This window comes from Leopardus geoffroyi, chromosome A1 (assembly GCF_018350155.1).
Source record: "Leopardus geoffroyi isolate Oge1 chromosome A1, O.geoffroyi_Oge1_pat1.0, whole genome shotgun sequence".
Taxonomy (NCBI): domain Eukaryota; kingdom Metazoa; phylum Chordata; class Mammalia; order Carnivora; family Felidae; genus Leopardus; species Leopardus geoffroyi.
Window position 1 is genome coordinate 100,425,540 of NC_059326.1, and position 22,531 is coordinate 100,448,070.

Genomic DNA, 22,531 nt, shown 5'->3' on the forward strand with positions numbered 1-22,531 from the left:
GTCTTGTTGACCTATCCCAGTCTCCATGTCTCCCATGAAGATAAGTCTCTTGAGAATTCATGTTCTCAAGGGTAGCAGAGCAAACTCTGTAATGGGCAATCATCAGAATTGATGGTAAGGAATTTTGACTTACTACATCCCCAGGATTGGCACCAGAGCTTCTGGAAGATCATCTCTTCTTACCAGTGCCCACAGCAGAACCCCCACAGCATCTCGTTCTGATTATTGACTTAAGTGTTCTAATCTTAACTCTCTGTACAGCCCCACCTAGCTGCTGACAACCTAGACAAAATTCACGACGAGACTGGCAACAATCTCTTACACGTGGCCGCATCGCAGGGACATGCGGAGTGTCTGCAGCACCTCACGTCTCTGATGGGAGAGGACTGCCTCAGTGAGCGGAATGCGGAGAGATTGACTCCAGCAGGCTTGGCCATCAAGGTGATCGGTTGGGGCTGCGCCCTCCACTGCTAAAAGTCGGGTTGTTGGGGGTTTTGGGTTTTTTTTTTTAGGTCTTATTTTCATTTATTTTTGAGAAAGATACAAAGAGCAAGTGGGGGATGGGGGCAGAGAGAGAAGGAGACAGAATCCCAAGCAGGCTGCACGCTGTCAGCGCAAAGCCGGACATGGGGCTCAAACCCACACACCACGAGATCATGACCCATGACCCGAGCCAAAATCAAGAGTCAGACACTTAACTGACTGAACCACCCCGCTGCCCCTGATTGTTGTTTTAAGATTCCTAGTGAGCTAAGTCGGACACATGAGTGTAGGGTGGGGAGGGGGGAGCACAGTATACCTAGTAAACGGCAAATGAGCATATGACATTTAAGATAGTAATCATTTCAGTTACCAACTGCTTTGAGATTTGGAGACTACATTCCAATTTATTGTGCAGTGAGGGTAAGCTTCGAGTCAGCTAATAAAGAGGAAGTAAAATGATCTATTGCAGTTCTCAGTACTTTTGTTACTGCTGGTGACTGCAATTCAGATTCTTAACCACACCTGGATTTATCTGAGACGGTTTCATTTTTTTCCTAATGTGAATATAATGAGCGAAACAAATGAGGAAAAGGTGTATTTTAAGGAGTGATAGCTCTCAGGAGTATTTCAGATAATAAAGCAGACTTCTAATGGATCACACCTGAAGTTTAAATGTCTTCAGGACCCAAAGTTGTTTAGAGGGTCAGTGCCGAGTTTGAGTCTAGCTCTTGGTGGAGCACAGTATGCTGTCTGTCAAAATCTATACAAATTAATGCCGACGGGGAAAGAGTTAAAACCTAGAAATTGTGAGTCAGGGAAACGTGGTCTTTTATAGCACTGCAAGTGAGTGCCTCTGTAAAATATAACACATCGCTAGAAGGTTAGCTATTAAACTAAAATTACTTTTAAGATCTTTGGCAAATAAATGTAGAATTCAGTCATATTTATGAAGAAGCCAGAAGTGAAGTTCAGGGAAATATAATACAGCCTGTGCTTGTATGTGTTTTGCTAGTTATGTCTTCTAAAAGCTGAATGATCATAATTTTTAGAAATGGAATTACTTTTGAAATTTACTAGGGGAGCTTGCTAGTTAAAGAAATCTGTTTGTGAATTCACCGAAGAACATGTTACATTTGAAAAACAAGTGGTTGCTGGTCTGCCCCTCACATACTTTTAAGCAAATCTGAATTTTTGCATCGTTAATTTATTTACCATGTGGTAAAGTTTTACGTATTACAAGTTACTTTCTGTTTTATTTAATTTTACTCAATGATAATGTACTATTGCAAAGATGCTATAGAAAATAATATTTTTTTTTTTATAAAATAAGAAATCTGTGACCTTGGTAGATATCGCTTTCCTTTAAGTGAATGTTGCCGTGTCACATTAAGAGCGGAACTGAAGGCAGCCATCATGAAGAAAGAGAAATTAGATGCGAAGTCAGGGTGCATCATAGTTGAGTTCGACAATGTGTACCAAATCCAGTAGGTACTATGTTAGATGAAGGCAATTCAGATTTGAATGAGACGTAGTCCCTTTTCTTAAGGAGCTGATAGCCTGATAGATACGGCAGGTAAGTTACCAGCAATTCAAGTGTGGGGTGGCGAATTCAGGATCTAGTCCTAGATCCGAGTCCTGCGGGAAGGCAGGGGTTGGGTCTGATCATCAATGGACATGGGTCAGTGATGAATAAATTATTGTTGCATGGCCAATAAATATTGACATTTGCCTTGCTGTTTTAGTGTTTATAAAATACAGGTCTTATTAGTTTTTCTAACTAATGTTAGATTATGGAGTATATCTTAGCTACATAGTTGGAAGAGAAAGGTTTTTTTTTTCTTTGTTTATATCCCTTCATGCTTGTTTTCACAGATTAAGAGTCTTCAGAGTAGGATAGTACAGAAGAAACTTGGTGGCATTTCAGCCACCTGGGTATAAACTCTTTCTATGGTTTCCATATTGTTAGTCCATTCTTAATAAACTGCTTCAGTCAACACACTGCTATCGTATAATTGGCATGGAAACTTAAGCTGCAGGGCATTTGGGGACATCTGGCTGGCTCAGTTGGAAGAGTGTGCAACTCTTGATCTTGGAGTTGTGAGTTCAAGCCCCATGTTGGGTGTAGAGATTACTGAATAAGAAGAATAAGAATAAGGGTAAGGGTAAGAGTAAGAATAAGAATAAAACTGCAGTGCATTTTGTTTTTTTGTTTTAATGAAGAACACATACCAAACCCATAAAACTTAAAAGCTCTTATTTGGGGTCTCAGACTTTCATATTTTTACTTCCAGGCAATGATATGAGAAAGGGAAATCTTCTATTTCTTCCTTTAATCTAGAATTCACAAAAGCAGTAAATGCAGATATTTTGTGAGTGCCGCCCCCTTTGGAAATTGGTCCCGACACAAATCCTGCCTCAGTCCATTCAGTGTAATTTGACAGACGTTGGTGAAGTTGAGGGAGTTCTAACAAGTCATCATTCTTTTGTTTTAGGACCTTGTTTCGAACACCAGTGACCAGCCGATGGTGTTTCAGCTCATTAAACATAGGTCTGAGAGCCCTGCTGTTATTAAAGAGAACAAACTGGGTACAAATGGCAAAAGTTGCTGAGATAATATGACTGGGCTGACAGGAAGCAAAGTCAGAGATAGGATATCACATAAAAAGATTACCTGAGGAAAGCGGCTTTGAAGGCTTAAGAACTCCTCTCCCCTCCACTTAAACTCCTTAGATGGAACATAATAAATTCTTACCAGTTACATGCAGAATTTATTGAGAGTTTTCTGGGGAACCCAGCACTAAATACTGTGGCAGTTCAGCGCATTACTGAGTCCCCTTTGGGAACAGTTTGGCAAAAATAACTGGAAAGAAAGATTTCTATAAGGTGAGAGCAGTGTGTTTCTCAAATAGGGCCAACACGATACATTATTTTAGGAGCTAAACAGACATGGAATGAAATAACCTTAATTTCTTTTTCATTTCTCATTCAGTCCTTTCTGATCAAGCTCAAAGACAACATGTTGGTCTGGTGAAAAAATGACTTCAGAGACATAACCTACTGGCACTCCTTTTTTACATCCAGTGAGTTACCCCAGTCTCAGAGACTTCAGGCAAACAGTCTCCTGCCAGAATGTAATAACATTTTGTTTTCTTGGTATTTCTATTTACGGCAAGTGATGCTTCAAAATCATAGTAGCAATATATTTCCTTCCACCTTTGTGGCTGCATTTTGTCACTTAATACATTTATTTCAACATCACCTTGTGGAATAACTAGACCTAACAGACATCTAACAGAACATTCTAGCCAACAACAGAAGAATACACATTCCCCCCAAGTACACATGGGACATTCTCCAGAATAGACATATGCTGGGCCAGAGAACAGGTCTCTGTAAATTAGGAAGGATTGAAGTCATACAAAGTATTCCCTTTTAACCATGGTGAAATGGAGTTTAGGAGTCAGTAACAGAAGGAAATTTGGGGTATTCACAAGTGTCTGGAATGAATAGAATAATTATTATCACGTATCCAGAATAATCACTCCAGAATAATCACTTATCAAAGAAGAAATTACAAGAGACCCTGGAAAATATTTGGTGGTGAATGCAAATGCAATATATTATCATTTAAGGATGTAGTGAAAGCAACGCTGAGGATGAAATGTATAATTGTAAATGCCAGAATTAAAAAAAGAAAAGGAAAATGATCTAAAATAATAGCTTAGGGGCGCCTGGGTGGCTCAGTTGGTTACGCACCCCACTCTTGATTTAGGCTCAGGTCATGATCTTGGAGTCACGAGGTCAAGCTCCTTTTAGGTTCTGTGCTGGCCGTGGAGCCTGCTTCAGATCCTTGGTCTTCCTCTGTCGCCCCTCTCCCCTCTCAAAAAAAATTGTTTATAAATAAATAAATAAATAAATAAATAAATAAATAAATAAAGCAAGCTAACAGCTTAATCTTCTATCTTAGGAAACTTAAAAAAAAAGAAAAGAAAACTACATTTAAAGCAAGCAGAAGAAATTGGAAAATGCAAGCAGAAATAAATGCAACAGACAACAGGGGAAAAAAAAAAAAAACCAACAGAGAAAGTCAACAAAACCAATTCTAGTTCCATGAAAGGATTTTTTCAAAAATGAGTAAGCTTTTAGTTAGACTAAGACAAAAAGAGACAAGACTCAAATCGTTAAAGTCAGAAACGTTGCCATATACTCCCGTGTTCTGCGTACGTGCTGCTTGCTCTGAACGGTCTTGCCTAGCAGATGCTCGCCACTATTCTCCTTCCTTTGTTCATTCAGAAGGAACGGAATGCATGGTGTCAGTGGCTTGTTGGGTGTTGATTCATCCTGGCAGGGCACAGTTGACTTGCTCAAAGCGTGCGGTTTGAAAAACATCTGCAATGAAGGATCCATACACGAAAGGATGATGGGTGGGGTATAGGGAGCCCAAGAAGAAAAGTGCAGTGTCCTGGACTAAGAGCAGAGCACTGTTACCGTCTGAGAGCCGGGGATGCCAGCAAGACAGGGCTGAAGGAAAGAACTGGCTGATTTTTGACCTTTGACTGGTAGAGGGACTCAGCAGCCAGTGGCAACCCCATAGGGGTTGGGAAGCCAGGAACAGACGGGACCTCAAACTCCCTCTCTTTTCGTGGTGTCCCACTACCACTCTCCATCAGCCAACTCTGGGGGCAAGGGAGGCGGCCCATACAGACCAACCTCCTCTGGCAGCGAGGAGGGCAGCAGAGGGAGGAGACAGATCAGTGGGGGCACCTGGCAGCTACTCGGCCCACACCTGGCCCTGCTAGGTTCCCCCAGGGGAAGAATGGTCTCTGCCTGCGAATAGTTGTGAGTTGACTACTTGAAATTCCAATATGCAAATAGGTGTAGATGAATAATGAGGAGATTACCTCCTGCATCTTATGTTTAGAATACGCTTCCCACACTCCATGACACGGTGGCTCTTTTCTCCTGGTCTGAGGCCCCACCCTGGGCAAACCGGGAAGGCGGCTGAACGTCTCGCTGGTGTTATAGAGGATCTAAAAGAGCGTGCTGCTAGTAAGAAGTAATAAGTGTTGTGTGCCAAGGACTCTCACATGCTCTGTCTCATCTGCTACTCCCAGTAACTGTATGAGGTCATTACTACTATCCCTGCCATTTCACAGAGGAGAAAACGGACTATCAGAGAGGGGAAGCAACTTGTTGGAGGTCTTGTAACTAAGTAGTGGATTCAGGATTTAAATCCATTCCAAAGTCTGGATCCTCGTGACTAGCTTATACATGTCACGGCTGCCTTCCTGGTTTGCACAGTGTGGGATCTCAGCACTGGAGGAAAGAGCCAGTGCGCTTTGGGGACGGAGTCCCCAAACCCTTCAGTGCAGGTAGCATTGGAGCCAGTATAATAGGATTATTTTCTTTCTTTCTTTTGGAATCCTGCCATTTCAAATTCTCAAGGGTTAAAGCCTATTCTCAGAGTTAATGAATAAACGGGTATTGGTATATTCATACAATGGAATACTTGGCAGCAGTAAAAAAGAACAACCTTTTCATACAAGCAGCAGCACGGTGGACTCTCAGAGGCATGAATGCTCATAATAAAATAAAAATCCTATCAGTGGTTGCCTGGGGCAAAGGTGAGGACCTGAGACCCTGGAGTCCTAGAGACTGGGGGGAAGGGGGTGCTGGAGATGTTCTATATCTTGATTGGAGCAGTAGTTACAAGAGAGTATGTATCTGTTGAAATTCATCAAACCACATGCTTAAAACAGGGTAGGGTATGTTTTATAGTATTACAGTATTGAATACCTCAATAAAGTGATTTAAACCAACTGATTAAAGTTTATGAAACTGCATTTACGTAAAAATTCCCCAACTGATTTTGAGTCAGAACCACAGATCAGAAGTATAATACATGATATGCTTATACTGCAAATAAATTAAGCCAAATACAAGAACCAAAATTCATGTGATTTTTTTGCCCTCGGCAAAATTACTGTCTGTGAGGTTTTGTTTTGTTTTGTTTTTGAGAGACAGAGAGAGAGAGAGAGTGAACATAAGCAGGGGAGAGGCAGAGAAAGAGGTTGACAGAGAGAGAAGCCCAAGCAGGCTCTGTGCTGGGAACACAGAACCCTATGTGGGGCTCGAACCTGATGTGTGAGGTCATGTCCTGAGTCAAAATCAAGAGTTGGACACTTAACCAAGTGAGCTATGCCGGCGCCCCGTGAGGCTTTTTTTTTTTTTTAGTTTATTTTCTTTATTTTCGAGAGAGAGAGAGGCAGAGAGAGAGAGAACCTGTGCAAGCAAACAGGGAAGGGGCAAAGAGACAGAGACACAGAGTGAGGTAGAGAGAGAATCCCAAGCAGGCTCTGAGCTGCCACCACCAGAGCCTGACACAGGGCTGGATCCCACAAACTGTAACATCATGATCTGAGCCAAAATCAGGAGTCAGACATCCAACTGACTGAGCCACCCAGGTGCCCCTATGAGGTATTTTTCAAACCTGAATTACTTTGAATTTCTGTCTTCTTTTTGCCAATATAGAACGGTCAGTTGGAGTGTGTACGTTGGATGGTGAGTGAAACCGAGGCCATTGCCGAACTGAGTTGTTCTAAGGATTTTCCAAGCCTCATTCATTACGCAGGTTGCTTTGGTCAGGTATGAGGAATTTTTAATAATCAGATTTATAAGCAGTCGCTTCATTGTAATATTTTTAAATGAAAAACATGTTTTAAACAACCTAAATATTCCATAATAAGATATTGGATAAATAATGAAGCTACATACATATGATGGAATTTTATGGGAAAAAACATTTATTATAAAATATTGAAACGTATGCTATAAAACCATTCCTGTAATTTGGTACCAACATTGAATTCTAGAGAAAGAGGAAGAGACGTAAATAATAAGATTAGAAAACAAGCTGTGTCACAACATGTTCACAGCTGTTACCACTCAAGGCGGATTTACAAGTGGCTTTTGTCTTCTTTTTTGTTATTTTTCAGTATTTTCCAAATTTCCTACAACAAATGCATTTAACTTTCGTCAAAAGGGAAAATGATACATTTTCTCGTACCCAACATTAAAAGGAAAATCTTCAGTCAGATATTAATCAAGGAAATCTCTAAGATAAGCAAACACACTAACTAGATCAGTCGCAGTTACAACCAGTTTCTACCTTAGGAAATCCCAGTATGAGTAGTTGATGTACACAGATCACAATCCAGGGTGTGGAGTACAAAAATCATCAGTAACTCCCTTTGAGAGGAGTAAGTATAAATTATATTTTCTAAAAAATTGGAACCACAGAGTGCCAATCTCAGCCTTAAAAAAATAAATAAAGTCAGCACTGTATTAAAATAGATTTAATCATATTTGTCTGTGGCAAAGAAAATTGCTTCTCATGCCTATAACCATATCCCCTTTGGCTTCATGAACCGTCCCGGTGGCAGTAAATTGTGGTATTGTCAACAAGAGATTAAGCTTTTCCGAGCATGACAATCTCAAATTCAAAAAGTACCCTTGGAGAATATGACTGCAGTCTGTCTTTAGTGCGAGTCCATGTTAGGTGATAGTTTATGTTGTACCATGGTAACTTCAGTGAATATAAATTATACACATATATGTATGTATGAGTGTGTGTTTGTATGTTTGTATGTATATATCACACATATATAAATACGACACGTATATAACATGTATGTGACACACATATACAACATATATGTATATGTTAATATGTAACGTTCACTCTATGTGCCAGGCACCAAGCCTTTGGAGTTTGTGTACATTATCTCGCTTATTCTTTAAAATAACCCTGTTGGATCCTGTTGTCTGTACCCATTCTGGAGGTGAGAGTCAAGGAAGAAAGTTAAGTGGCTTACACTTGTCTTGTTCCAGTGCCTAGTAAGCAAAGAGTGCACCTCAGCTCAGGCCCTCTGATTTCAGGACCAGATTCTGTTTTGCATCTGCCTGTGTAGGCAATTCCTATAGCCCGTTCCCAGTGGCCTTGACCTGAGGAAGACTTTCTTACAATTCCGTCTAACAACACGTGGTGATACACAGGTCATCGAAATCAGTACCTCGTACTAAATTTACGACATGAAGAAAAGAGCAGAAAGAACACTGACAATTTGTCAAAGCTACTGTCTTTGAAAGAATTACTCCATTTTCTCAGTGTCCTGTCCTGGCGAGCCCCAGTCACAGTATTCCACAAACAACCATAACAGTTCCTAAGCAATTGCTGAGGATGCCCTTTTCTGGCTTGTACTGGCAAAGGGGAGAATCGAGTTTTCGAATGACCAAAAGAATGTAATCACCGATGATCTTCCTAAATCATTTTCAGTATAAAACTGAATGTAATTTATTCCCAAACTGTCTGAATAATCGTTTCGTGTTCCTGGTTTCATCGGCTTATCTAAAGCCTAGCAAGGAATTTTCCATCCCCGTAGAAAGGCTACCTGTGCTTTTGGTAGAGCTTGCCAAAGACAAGGAGGAAGGGATTGCATTGCTGTTCTGAGACTCTAAGTAAATAATTGGGCCCCTGGCATTCTTTGTGTCGGGAAATGCTGCTTATGTGTGCCAGCTTCTCTGTTCGCCTCTCACAGTGGGTTTCTTGCAATTGTGAAGCCATCAGGACCAAAGAAGCGCACATGTCCTTTCTGGGATTGGTTGGGTGATGCTGTGGCTTACTGGACTGGACTAGAGGAAAATACGGAAATCGGGGACCTCGCAGAAGAGCCACGTCAGACGTTTGCCTCACGCTAGTATCAGTCTTCAGGCTGATATTTCAAGCTGAGAGGCCTTTTTAATGACCCAGAGCATGGCTCTGAGCAGGGCAGCCCAGCAACGCCTTTCGGAGAGCACTCCTCCCCAAGTGGAAGGCATCGAGGCCCTTTAGAACCACGAGTCCTCCTCTGCCCAGCCATCCCGCATCCGCCGCAGGCACTTATGTAACAGGTAACCTGTGGAGATGCTGAACTTGGAACCGTTACAAGGCTAATATTTTCACAAGGAAGACTGTTATTGAACATTTTTCTAATGGATTCAGCACATGCAGGTTTTTCTGCATCAGGCAGGCACTTGAGTGTGCTCTGCTTTTGTTTCTTCAGTAAATACTGCTGGAAAGGATAGAACAGGGGAAAATTCCTCCCTTGGTTTATTTTAGTTGCCCTCTGCCCCTCATATAGATTCTCAAAGAAGGGGCTCTACGTGACTCCCAATTTGTGTCCTTTTTCTCGCAAAAATTACCTTAAAGACTCCAGTACCGCAAGGCAGCCGGCAGATTTTAGCGGTCTCCTGGAGTGATAGATCTTGGGGTGATAAGAATTGATTTTCCTCCTCTTGACACATGAAGTCTCAGAGGGTGCAATTATTCCATTGCCTGATCGTACGGAGCAGCGCTAGCCACAGGGAGCACGGAGGTGAAAACTGCAGGGAAACTCCCAGAAAAAGCAGGGATGTCCTCCAGTCGGCCTGCTTTGCTGTCCCTGGAGAGAGTTGTTGCCGGCCAAACAGTAGAGACAGAACTGTCTCAAGTCAAAGCTACCCTGTGTCACGGGCGCTGTTTCATTTCACCACAAAGGCTCTGAGGGTCTGGCCCACACTCCCAGCAAAGCTGTTGTGCCCTCAGCAGTTTGGGGGCTTCAGCCCATTCTGCACCGGTCATTGGTTTAGTGGGTTCTGTGTTCCTTGTGACCGTTGTGTTTCTGAGTCGCCCCTGTCACTTTTGGTAAGGACATCTTGCTGTGAAAACAACCTCCCTCATAGCACTCAGCGTGTACAAGAGCACCTTTGTCTACACTGGGTGCATTCTGCATTTTATTTTTTGTGTTTATTTATTTATTTTGAGAGAGAGAGAGAGAGCAGGGGAGGGGCAGAGAGAGGGAGACAGAGAATCCCAAGCAGGCTCCACACCGTCAGCTCGCAGCCTGACACAGGGCTTGAACCCATGAACCATGAGACCATGACCTGAGCCAAAACCAAGAACAGGATGCTTAACCAACTAAGCTACCCAGGCACCCCGCATTCGGCGTTTGAAATGTTGGCCCTGACACGGATCAAAACAAAACAAAACAAAACAAAAAACAAAGGGATAGAATGATCAGGGACAAGTTTTGAAAAAAAGGAACAGAGCAGCAACTCCTACAGCGATAGGCATGCAGGCAAGAGGCTATGTGCGATTGTTTTTCCACGATCAACTTTAAAAAAGCAAAATATTCTGTCGACTTGATTGTTTCACTGTCACCGGATAGAAATAAGAATCTCAGTACTCAAAGTACTGAGATTGCAGACAAAAGCAAAATAGGAAAATGTCTGATTAGCTGAAGCACCCATCCGCTCTCCAGGGACTGATCTTTGAAACAGCGTAAGCAACACAGAGCTTCATAAACCCACAGACTGATGGGCTGTTAATTGTGCTTTCTGTGACCCAAGCGTGCAAAATGAGTGTGTCCATTACGGATTCAGGGGCCATGGGTCAGTGAGTGGCTGCGGATACTCATACTGAGTAGACAGATAGCAGAGGCCTGGAGAACAGTGGCTCCGTGTCTGATCTTAAATCCTAGCCCTGCCATTTACTAGCTCAGGGGTCTTGGAGACGTTTATTATTATTTTTAAATAGAAAAGATCTCTCTGGACCTCAGTTTGTTCATCTCTAACATGGAGATAAAAGTGGTTTATTTGCCAGGGGGCAAAAAGCCGCATGAACACTGCCCGTTGCTGATACATAGTAGACATTAGATAAATGTTGCTTCTTAGGATTATTGGGTATCTTCCAATTTCCTGTTTTATTGATCTCAATATTGTTCAATTGACTTATTTCACCATAAGTAAAACATAAGGGAAACTTGACAATGAATGATTTAGGCCTTAACCGGTTTAACAAGTTCTCGGATACACTTTTTGTTCACATTTTACCGTCTCTGGATTCTGCATTTATCTTACAATATATGACACCCTGAAATTGTGGCTGGCCATGTTTTTACATTTTAACATCTCAAAAACCAGACTGAATTCTACCTTTGATAGTATATTAGATTCGATGATCTCTGATTGCAGAAGGAGGTGCCTCCTTTGGAACTTACAGTCATAATGAAAACTGTAGACGCTTTACTGATTGAGGCCAACAAGAGACCTGTGGAACGCTTTGCAGTGACATTTTTTTATTAGACTTTGTCCAGCAAATCTCATAAATTACATGTATTAATTGCCCCATGAAACGACTTGCATTGCCTTTAACAACACACAAAAACCCCCAATAAAACAGATTACCAAAAGAGCAGAAAATCCCCAGAAGAGGAAACCAGGACATGAAGGAAGTTTTCAGTCAAGAGATAAAAATTGAACGTCTAGATGAGGAGCGTGTGGGCGGATGGGTAGAATGTTAAGTTGGAGAGGCATTCTGTAAAATGGAAATAATACAGAAGGGCCTCTCGATCCTTACGACTTCACTGGATGTTCTCTGAAAGCAGTGGATTACGGCAAAATGAAAATCAGAAATGACATTTTTTAAACATCTCCCTGACACACACAACACACAACACACATGCAGGCATGCACAGAAAGAGAGCGCTAAATGTCTAAGAAGAGCGGTAGCCATCACTGCATATGTATATTTAATACACATGTATCTCATAAGGCCCTTCTCAGTTGGAGAAAATAGCTGTATTTTTTCTCCTTACTAGATATTGGTCGAGTAAGTCACTCTTTACATTATAGTCCCATCGATTTCTGCTGGCATGTTCTCCCGAATCAGAGCAGAAAACGGCATTTTCTCTGAGACTGGATGCTGACCATGCTTTTACCCAAACCCGGGAATTCAAGACCTTTTGTTTTCATGAAGTTTATCAAACACCAGGCTGATTCTGTAGCTTCTTATTAAAGTAAATTGCCCACTACCGAACACAAAACTGAAATCTGAGGTGCTGGGCAGAGACCTGCCTTGTTCTGAACAGTAGAATAATGGTTCTTCCTTTATGTAAGTCTTGTGTCTTGAATTGGAATGTAATCATAAGGGAGAGTTATCCATGGCATCAGAAGAAAAGAAGGCAGGTTATCGAACAACGTGGATTGAACCTGACTTGAAAGACCGTCAGGAGCCAAGGCAGCTCTTGCCTTGTACAGACCGTGGCCTGTCTGCCCAGATTTTCAAGCCCCTGCAAAGTCGAGGTGTCCAGATTCTTCTCCCTATTTTTACAAGGGAAAACGTCTAGTCGTATGAAATGCTATATCCCATTTTCTACAACCCTATCATTTTTTTTTTTTTCAACGTTTATTTATTTTTGGGACAGAGAGAGACAGAGCATGAACGGGGGAGGGGCAGAGAGAGAGGGAGACACAGAATCGGAAACAGGCTCCAGGCTCCGAGCCATCAGCCCAGAGCCCGACGCGGGGCTCGAACTCACGGACCGCGAGATCGTGACCTGGCTGAAGTCGGACGCTTAACCGACTGCGCCACCCAGGCGCCCAACCCTATCATTAATAGAAGAATAGACTTCTCCACTATGCTATTAATTGAGTCTGAAAAAATATGAAAATGTGCCTGACAAGAAGGTACGTATAGGATATTTCTGACTATCTTGCGTTCCCCTGAACTTTACTTGCTAAAGAAGGGAGCTGCTAGAGTATCAGAGAACATATACTTGTCTTCTTTGGCTTTCTGATTGGTAAAACAAGGGTGTTCGAATGGGATGACTCCTAAAATCTCTCCCACTCTGCCATTTTAACATCCCATGATTGAATATCATAGAGCAAACCAGGTCACCACGTACCTGAGAATGACCCACCGAGATGACAGGGCCGTCTTTTTCACCAGCTGAATCACGACAACCTGCCCTCTTGATGTTTCCATGTCTTATCCGTTGACTTCAAACCAGTTGGTTATGTTTGTTAACCTGAGATATGTCCACTCACCCAGGTCTTCAAGATCACACGGCAGAATCATCTGGCTCCAAATAAAAGTAATACCCCTTCCTCATTAGGAAAAATAAAATTGTTCTACCTTGTGCCTTTGAAGCATCACCTGCTCTGATCCAAATTTCAGCCCCAAACCCCCATCCACGTTTGCCTCGGAAAAAGAGGACAAGCACTTTAGTCTACCCTTATCCGGATTGTAGCTCCCAGCCTGGCCTCCAGGGCCTTCCTTCTCCACCTCATTCTCCAGGGATGTTCAGGGTTTGATGTTCTACAAGGTCTGTCTGCTTTTGCCGCTGACACCCTGCTTTCCCTGGGTGCCCTCTTGGTAGTTTATAGGCATTCATTACATTTTTCTCTTCTTGCTCTTTAGGGGTCTTACTCTCTGCTTGCTCACATGGGAAGAGTGTGGTGGGAATATTCATTCTGTCCCTGATGTCACCAATGCCTTCATAAACAGTGCCCTGCTTCCCCCGTGAAGGGCGAAGCCCTGAAGGGGTTGGCTGTTTTTATCCAACATTCCTTTAGCAGATTAGTTGGCATGTTCAGGAGGTGAAGGCAAATTTAATCCGGAAAAGTATAAAAGTTCATGACCATTCTGAGCAAGTAACTGGAAAAAAAAAAAAAAAATCCTTTAGAGGCTAAGGAGAGGTTCAAGGCTATTTCAAACACATGATCATCCTTTTAAATGTCAAATTCCACTCACTAAACTTCACGCTGTTGTTTTTACCACTCTCTTATTTTTTTTTTAACATTGTATTTAATTCTTCTATTTTAAAACAGTGAAATCCCATCCCCCTGCTTTCTCCTGAGGCCAAAGATAACATGAAAATACCACAAAAGACCCAGTGGGTAAAATGCAAACGGATTTTGGCAACACACTGAGCACTCTGTGTCTTTGCTCTTGAAAGGTTGTGCTCAGACATTGGGTGAATAACGCAGAATAAGGGCAACCTTTACCTTTAAAACCCCACCAACATTTGGTCAGAAAAATCCAAACGGTCCTGGTTTTATTTTGGTGAGGTTCTTCTGCTTAAGCAACTTAAGCTGTTGCCTCTCTCTGACAGCCTGTTGATTGCAAGAGGTCTGGGATTAGGAAGGCATGGTTGAAGCATTATCAACTTCAAAGGATAAGTTGCTTATCTCAGTGTCTGAGGTTTTATAATATTCTTGAACCCTAAAGACGGTGTAACAAAATAACACGAACATTGCCTTGGCATCAAAAGACTTCGATTTTGGCCCTCATTTTGGATCTGTCTAGGTGTGTGACTTTGAGGAGGTACTCAAATTTCTACAAATCAGTTTTCCATCTCTAGTGGATGTCAGTGCAACAAGAACATTTCGGACATAACTTCCTGCTCTTAAGAGTCTCTGAGCGTTCCTCTTATGTTGACTCGAGTCAGAGAGAAGCATGGATTTTCAGTTCAGAATGAATGGGTATTTTCTGCTGATAGGGTCAACGTGGTGGTATGTAAGCTTCCCAAGTTAGAAGTTTTGCTTGCCTCTGTGTTTTACTTTAGACTTATGATATTCCATTAATTGCAACTGTCTGTGTGTTTATAGGAAAAAATTCTTCTTTGGCTTCTTCAGTTTATGCAAGAACAGGGCATCTCGCTGGATGAAGTGGACCAAGATGGCAACAGTGCTGTCCACGTAGCCTCACAGCATGGCTACCTCGGGTGCATACAGGTACGCAGGCTCTGCTGCTTTGAAGAGAGAAATGAGTTTATCAAGCAATGAAACAAAAAAAATTGACGTTTTGTTTACTGGAAGAAACATGTGAGTGAAGTCAGCTTTTTCCATTATAGTCAATAATAAGGAATTAAGTAGATATAGTTGTATTTCCAGAAATCCACACAAATGTTGGCTTAAAGAGTCCTAGAAGTTTCTCCTTGAGTGTTGAAGGCTGTCGAAAGGGACTAGAGACAGAGGGCTGTGGTTTGCCCCCTTGCTCTGGGGCAGGACTGAGCTTCTCAAATGCCATCAGAAAGGCCCAGAATTGATTACAGGGAGGCCTCCGGAGGGCCATTGCTCCCCTCAGCCCTCAGGCAGGCCAGGCAGGGTCTTGGTTGGCCAGCCACTCTACCCAACAGCCTCAGGAGGCCTCATCCATGTAGCCCTACATGCCTCACAAGTATTACCATGGTCCATGTGTGCAAAGGTGTACGAAGGCTGGGGAGCAGAGCCACTGGAGAGGTGAGGAGGCTCTTCTCCCTGCCCCCCAGCCACCTGAGAGAGGATCCAGGAGGGCTGCTTAGAGCACCTAGAGTTCCCACAAGAAGAGGAGTCAGAATCTTCCCCTCAGCCGAACGCTCTGTTGCAGGAACCTGAGCCAAACCCAGTGCCGCCATTGTAATAACACATGGCTGAAAGCCCAGTCAGGGTCCTCAGAAGTTTGGGGCATGTGTGCATGTAAAACCAGATAAACCCCTTTTCTTAAAAAATGCTAAGGCCCTGAGTGATAAAGCAAAGAGAGACAGTAACCAACGAGAAAGAGGGGTGACCCTGTGAGGGAAGGAGAGGCTTTGCATTGGAAACAAAGTTTGAATTTGGCCCAGAATTTGATGTACGAAGGCGTAATTACCAGAGTCAGACCATTCATCCCATTCGTATCGTGGACAATGACCCAGCATCTTTGGATGTGTTACCACATCTTCTTGAAATGTAAGAAAGCTCCCTCCTGACTGACAGCATATGACTGAAGGCTGTCATTAAAGAAAGTACCTTTAACTTCAATGAGTTCACAACATTCAGAATAAGCTCGGCGCTTAGAACAGCTCTAAGGAAGCCCCGGTCTTTTTTTTTTTTTTTTTTTTTTATTTACCTTATTACACGTTGTTTCTTTTATTGCAACTCAATGTGCTGATTTAACAGGAACTTACTGATGTCCTGCTGTGTGCAGGGAAGGTTGTCGCCAAAAGACAAAATCTGATGGGGTGCCTGGGTGGCTCGGTCTGTTAAGTGTCCGACTTGGGCTCAGGTCACGATCTCAGAGTTCATGAGTTAGAGTCCCACATCGGGCTCTCTGCTGTCAGCATGGGGCCCGCTGCAGATCTTCTGCCCCCGTCTCTCTCTGCCCCTACCCCTTTCTCTCTCTAAATGAATAAATAAATACATACATATATACATACATAAATTAGAGAGAGAGAGAGAGAGAGAGAGAATCCGGGCATTGAGAACCAGTCGCTTATGAAGGTAGAAGGGACTCTACTCTGGAAATGACAGGAGAAGATCTGGAAAAGCTGTCAGTGTGAAAGGCAAGAGGTTCAGAAAAGCAAAAGGCAGAGGTAACAGCACAACGCTCTCTGGAGTGTCCGCTCTTTGGAGAGCAATGTTGGAAGGAAGTATTCCGAGTGTCTGGAAGTTTCCCCACTAATGTTGGCAAAGTGTGCATCTTCTCATTTAAGGTGCCACACTGCAAAAGCAGTGATAAGAAATGAGAGCAAAGAGAAAAATTTAAATTACCCCCGAAAGGACCGTAGCAGGACTTTTTTGTGGAAGAAAACAATAATTGAATAAAAACCAAAACCTTCAATTTTTCCATTTAACAAAACCCTCAAATATTTAATCATCTTGAACTTCTTTCATCAGCTAATAAGTGACCGACAGCCAAAGAAAACCAGCTGATATCACTAATTCTGTTTGGGATCTTGGTTATTTTTCTTTTATATGTGAACAGAGGCTGTCTGTGCTTTTAGGCCATTCATCTCTCCACTTAACACAAATGATGTTTTTGGCACTAGATACCGTGGCTGTGGAAACTTGGATAATCTTGGAAGCGGGTCTGTCCGCTGGGTGTGAGATTTAAAAGGGGGGAAAAAAAAGATACAGAGAGACTGAGGGTAGGCCGGGGTCGGGGGCGATCGCAAGGGCCCTTTTGAGGTGAGGTGGAGACTGAGCATGGAAAACACTGGGTGGAAAACTGCAGAGGCCAGAGGCCGGGGTCAAGGGAGTGGTAACAGCAGGTGTTTACAGGGATGCCCTGGGAGGGCTGCAGGAGCTCAGGGCCGAGGTGATCTGCCTGCCACTTCTGTCAGGCTGGCGGCAGTGGCTTTGGGGCACATCGGCCTTTCGTGGTGAGTGACCAGGAGGCTCCGAACCGTAAACCAGGAGGCCCCAAAGTTCCTCATGACCCCTTGGTGTAAGCCATCTAGGAATTTGAAAACCACAGGTGTTTCGGGGCGCCTGGGTGGCTCAGTTGGTTAAGTGTCCGACTTCGGCTCAGGTCACGATCTCACAGTTCGTGGGTTCGAGCCCCGCATGGGGCTCTGTGCTGACAGCTCGGAGCCTGGAGCCTGCTTCGGATTCTGTGTGTGTCTCTCTATCTCTCTTCTCCCCCCCGACTTGTGCTCAGCCCCTGTCTCTCTCTCTCTCACTCTCTCTCTGCCTCCTGTCTCTCTCTCAAAAATAAATAAATGTTAAAAAATTTTTAAAAAATCACAGGTGTTTCTTTTGGAAGCAATAGTACCTTTGACTCATATAAATCCAGAGATACATTTCTTCTTGATAGTGTCAAAGACTATGTCAGATTATGGCAGTTGACTAATACTGATGGGACAGCTTTTCTAATGTCACCACAGTATAAATAGAAAAGAAGTTTGATTTTTTTCAAGGTTTATTTATTTGCGGGGTGCCCGGGTGGCTCAGTCTGTTGACTGACCGACTGGCTCAGGTCATGATCTCACGATTTGTGAGTTCAAACCCCACATCGGGCTCTGTGCTAACAGCTCAGAGCCTGGAGCCTGCTTCAGATTCTGTGTCTCCCCCTCCTCTTCGTGCTCTGTCTCCCTCTCTCTCTCTCTCTCTCTCTCTCAAAAATAAACAAACATTAAAAAAAAATTTTTTAAAAAAGTTTATTTATTTGCAAGAAGGGGTGGGGGACAGACGGCGAGGGGAGAGAATCCCAAGCAGGATCTGCATTGTCAGCACAGAGCCCGATGCGACGCTGGGTCTCATGAACCCGTGACATCATGACCTGAGCCGAATTCAGGAGTCAGACACTCACCCGATGGAGCCACCCAGGCACCCTGATTTTTTTTTTTTTTTTTTAATTACTGGTGTCAACCATGGTCCATCAAGTCTCTCTTCTTTACTAATGATGACCTTGGCCGGGTTCCATAACTTTCTGCTTGCTTGCGACGTAACATTACTCCAAACCAGTTTAAAATCTCAATCTTCTATACTCTGGTTTCTCTTCAGATCGCATAAATCTTTCGCCTTTTAAAATCTCAATCTTCTGGGGCGCCTGGGTGGCGCAGTCGGTTAAGCGTCCGACTTCAGCCAGGTCACGATCTTGCGGTCCGTGAGTTCGAGCCCCGCGTCGGGCTCTGGGCTGATGGCTCAGAGCCTGGAGCCTGTTTCCGATTCTGTGTCTCCCTCTCTCTCTGCCCCTCCCCCGTTCATGCTCTGTCTCTCTCTGTCCCAAAAATAAATAAACGTTAAAAGCTTCTCTTTAAAAAAAAAATAAAAAAAAATAAAATAAAATAAAATCTCAATCTTCTGATTCAAAGTATTCTGCTCTCCAACCCAGATTAGACTCAGGGTTCAAGGGACTTGGCCAGGAGACAGAGGCATGATTGGCTTTGTACACCCCTGTCTCCTATCCCTATTCCCCTATTCCTATTCTCCTCTCTCTTCTGGGCTCAGTGTTGGAGACAAGTAAGAGATAGGAGAGAAAAGTCAACTGACTCTTTGCTTAACGTCAGAGGTCATGGCACTCTCCCTGAAAGCTGTCGTTGCTTCTTTGGCTCACTGTGGTTGGCCACTAATGTCCTCTGTGGCAGCCTTCAGATGCTGACCCTCTGCTGGCCTTGGTGGGTGAGGCCTCTCTGGAGCCTCCCCACTGATACCTGACGGGGGACATCTGGCCCTAGCATCACATCCTTGTCCCCCATACACTTCCCTCTGCCTGTGTAACACCTCCCTGCTCTTGCTGCTGGAGAACCCTCTCCTTCTCTAAGTGGCATGATAGCCAGCTCACCACAAGCCCCCTTCTGTAACGTCTGCTCAATTTATGGGTCATATTCTTGCCCGACACGTGGTGGGAGTGTGGGTTGCTTCACAGCCCCTCCAGATCATTTTTCTCGAGTTCTTTTTCTTTCTGCTGCGGTCGGCTCAGCCACAGATCACGCGTGCTTCCCAAGCAAATAGGAACAGGTAAACAAAATTCCACTCTGTCCTCTTTACACGCATCCCCAACTCCTTAAAAAAAAAAAAATTATATTTATTTTTGAGAGCAAGAGAGACAGAGCATGAGCGGGGCAGGGGCAGAGAGAGAGGGAGACACAGAATCCGAAGCAGGCTCCAGTCTCTGAGCTGTCAGCACAGAGCCCGACGCGGGGCTCGAACTCACAGACCGGACCACGAGATCATGACCTGAGCCTAAGTTGGGAGCTTAACCGACTGAGCCACCCAGGCACCCCTCGCATCCCCAACTTTATGGGCCCACACACTACAAGGGACAGAGCAGCTCACCACCGCCTCTCCCTGCTCAGGAGGCAGCCTCCTGGGGACAGCATCAGGCCCGCCCCTTACAGCTCCTTGGAGGCTCAGTGGGATCCGAAGCAGTGACATTGGCTCTGCTGCACTTTTGTAGGCTCTGGGGAAAGTGATAGCAGCTCCTGCAACCTCGCCAGAACCTCTCTTTTGCATGTCATGGTCCCCCCTCGCCCGCTACCCCAGCCGGCTCTGGGCTCCCGTAACTGGTTTGGGACTAACAGGAAAAGTTCCATTCGCCTTTCTGTTACAGTCCTATAAAAAAACAAAAATGCTGCAGGGGAGGTCTTGGAATGACACGTGCCTTTGCATTTTCTGACAGACATTGGTTGAATACGGAGCAAATGTCACCATGCACAACCACGCCGGGGAGAAGCCCTCCCAGAGCGCCGAGCGCCACGGGCACACCCTGTGCTCCCGGTACCTGGTGGTGGTGGAGACCTGCATGTCGCTGGCCTCTCAGGTGGTGAAGCTGACCAAGCAGCTGAAGGAGTAAGTGACCCATTCTTGCCGTGACCACTGAGACTGGCTTGTCCTCACTTCGCTTGGGTTTGAGCCAGGTGCTTTGGTTGTACCAGTCTCATGCTGGTTGTACAGGGAATTCCTAGCCTTCTTCTCTCGGCTTTTCTTCTTCTGTCCCAGGTCTTCCTGGCCAGCACCCGTGCCGCAGGTACCAGAGGCAAATTGACGTTTAAACAAACAGTGCAGAGCAAACTTCCTAAGCAGGGAACGTAAGGTGTGTGGGATGACAGACGGGCTCTCTCTGTGTGCGTATCTCTGGGGCCAACTTCTTAGCGGTCATAGAAAGAACACACAGACAGCGCCCCCAGACTCCTGTCCTTTATGTGCTAGGAAATCATTAAGTGCCTGAGAGAGAAAAGCAAAAAACTAGAGATAGACCCATTTCCCAGCTTTGCAAAAGAAAAATGTATATTTGAGGAATTACAGACAGATGATCTGGCAACCATCACCAGTAAATTTATTAGAAAAATTAAGCAGACGATTCGTGACTCTTCAGAACGCAGAATAGTGTTTGGTCAGCGTGATGTTACTTAAAAGCTTCTTGGCCTAGACGGAGTGAGTTCTGTTCTTGCCAAGATTATTGAACGGCTACCCACTGCTTACCTAGACGTCAGGAACCATTTGTGGGAGGTTGTCAGGATAAGCGTGAAGAGAGGGGGACAGTGGAGAAGCTGTCAGGTAGGTCTCTAGCAGGATGGAGATCAAGGTGCCGACAGCACTTTAGAGGATTAAAGTCAGACTTTGGGAAACACCAGCCGAATGACAGTTACCGATTGGGGAGGGAATCACTAAAAATCGGAATGAGCATTCAGAGTCATGTTGACAGATTAGGAGGATGAACCCTAAAAATTAAATGTTAGAAGCAAAATATGAAGTGTTTTAAATTATTTTTAAAAACCTTCTTTTTCCCATTTGAAGAGAGACGTATGGTGGATGGGAGGCCTTACCTGATTACAGGTGTAACCAGGCCACAGTCTGGCAAGTCCCCGGACCCTCCAGCTCTTCTCTAAGCTTGGCAAAACCTTGGTCTCCCTACTTCCCCCGCTCTTGTCTCAGAGGCCAGGTCTCTCTGTACCCTCCTGCCCTCCCTACTAGAATGCCCTCTTTAATGAAAACCCAGTTAGGTTTTCACTGGAAACAGGACTTAAAAATTGAGGATGTTTGTTGGGATGAGCGCTGGGTATTGTATTATATGTAAGTGATGAATCCCTGGGTTCTATTCCTGAAGGCATTGTTACACAGTATATTAACGAAGTTGAATTGAAATAAGTAAATTTTAAAGATTAAAAAAAAAATGTTTCTTTTATGTATTTTGAGAGAGGAAAAAAAAGAGCATGAGCAGGGGAGGGGCAGAGAGAGAGGGAGAGAGGGAATCCCAGGCAGGCTCCCTGCCATCAGCGCAGAGCCTGACTCGGGATTTTGTTACAGACTGTGAGATGACCTGAGCTGAAATCAAGAGCCAGACGCTTAGCCAACTGAGCCACCCAGGTGCCCCTAAATAAATAAATTTTAAAAAGAAATAAAATAAAAATTGTAATGGGAAGAATAAAGCAAAATTAAACATTAAAGGGGTTCCCCTCCGAGTATCCTCTGCCCAGTTACACAAATCTCCCCAGGGGGAGGGAGCGAAGTGAGCTTTAAGAACTTCTTGTAACTGAGGGGAAAATGCCCACAAACTCACAACTCAGTAAGTTATGTTTCCATAGCAAACATCCTTGTACACATGTCTTTAGGTACATGTATAGGTATTTCTAAAGCTAAGCTCCTAGAAAGGCAATTGCTAGAACACAGGGCATAAGTATTTAAAATGTGGATTGATGCTGCCTAATATCCTTCCAGAAATATTGTAGCAATATCCCTGCCCCCCAGTAGTGTATGGGGGGGGGGGCGCCATTCAGAGGAGCTTTCAAATAACCCAGTAGAATTTTTTTTCTAAAGATTCATACTCGGAAAGACCAAAAAACATGGTCCTCAGTCTCTATGCCGTGGAGTTGTGAGCTTTTCATGAGCTATAATAGCTGTTTTATTGGTGAGCAGTTCAAGGTCAGGGTCTTGGCTGCCTTCCCTGTTGATGGGCCTAGGATAAAATACACATGTATGCTAATAGATAACAGCTCTTCTGCTGTTT

The 22,531-nt window shown here is 43.9% G+C and overlaps 1 protein-coding gene across 8 annotated transcripts in view; it reads left to right on the top strand.

Annotated features, from left to right (window-relative positions):
- Window positions 1–22,531, top strand: part of LOC123602363 (synuclein alpha interacting protein) — a 159,837-nt gene that overhangs the window by 119,785 nt on the left and 17,521 nt on the right. For 6 of the 8 annotated variants that reach the window (XM_045486881.1, XM_045486889.1, XM_045486876.1 and 3 more), the window contains exons 5-8: window positions 262–441; window positions 7,015–7,128; window positions 14,950–15,075; window positions 20,204–20,373. In XM_045486881.1, the coding sequence (XP_045342837.1) occupies window positions 262–441; window positions 7,015–7,128; window positions 14,950–15,075; window positions 20,204–20,373 (590 nt within the window). The remainder of the gene's footprint in view (window positions 1–261; window positions 442–7,014; window positions 7,129–14,949; window positions 15,076–20,203; window positions 20,374–22,531) is intronic. The other 2 variants (XM_045486897.1, XM_045486908.1) reach the window with 2 other exon arrangements.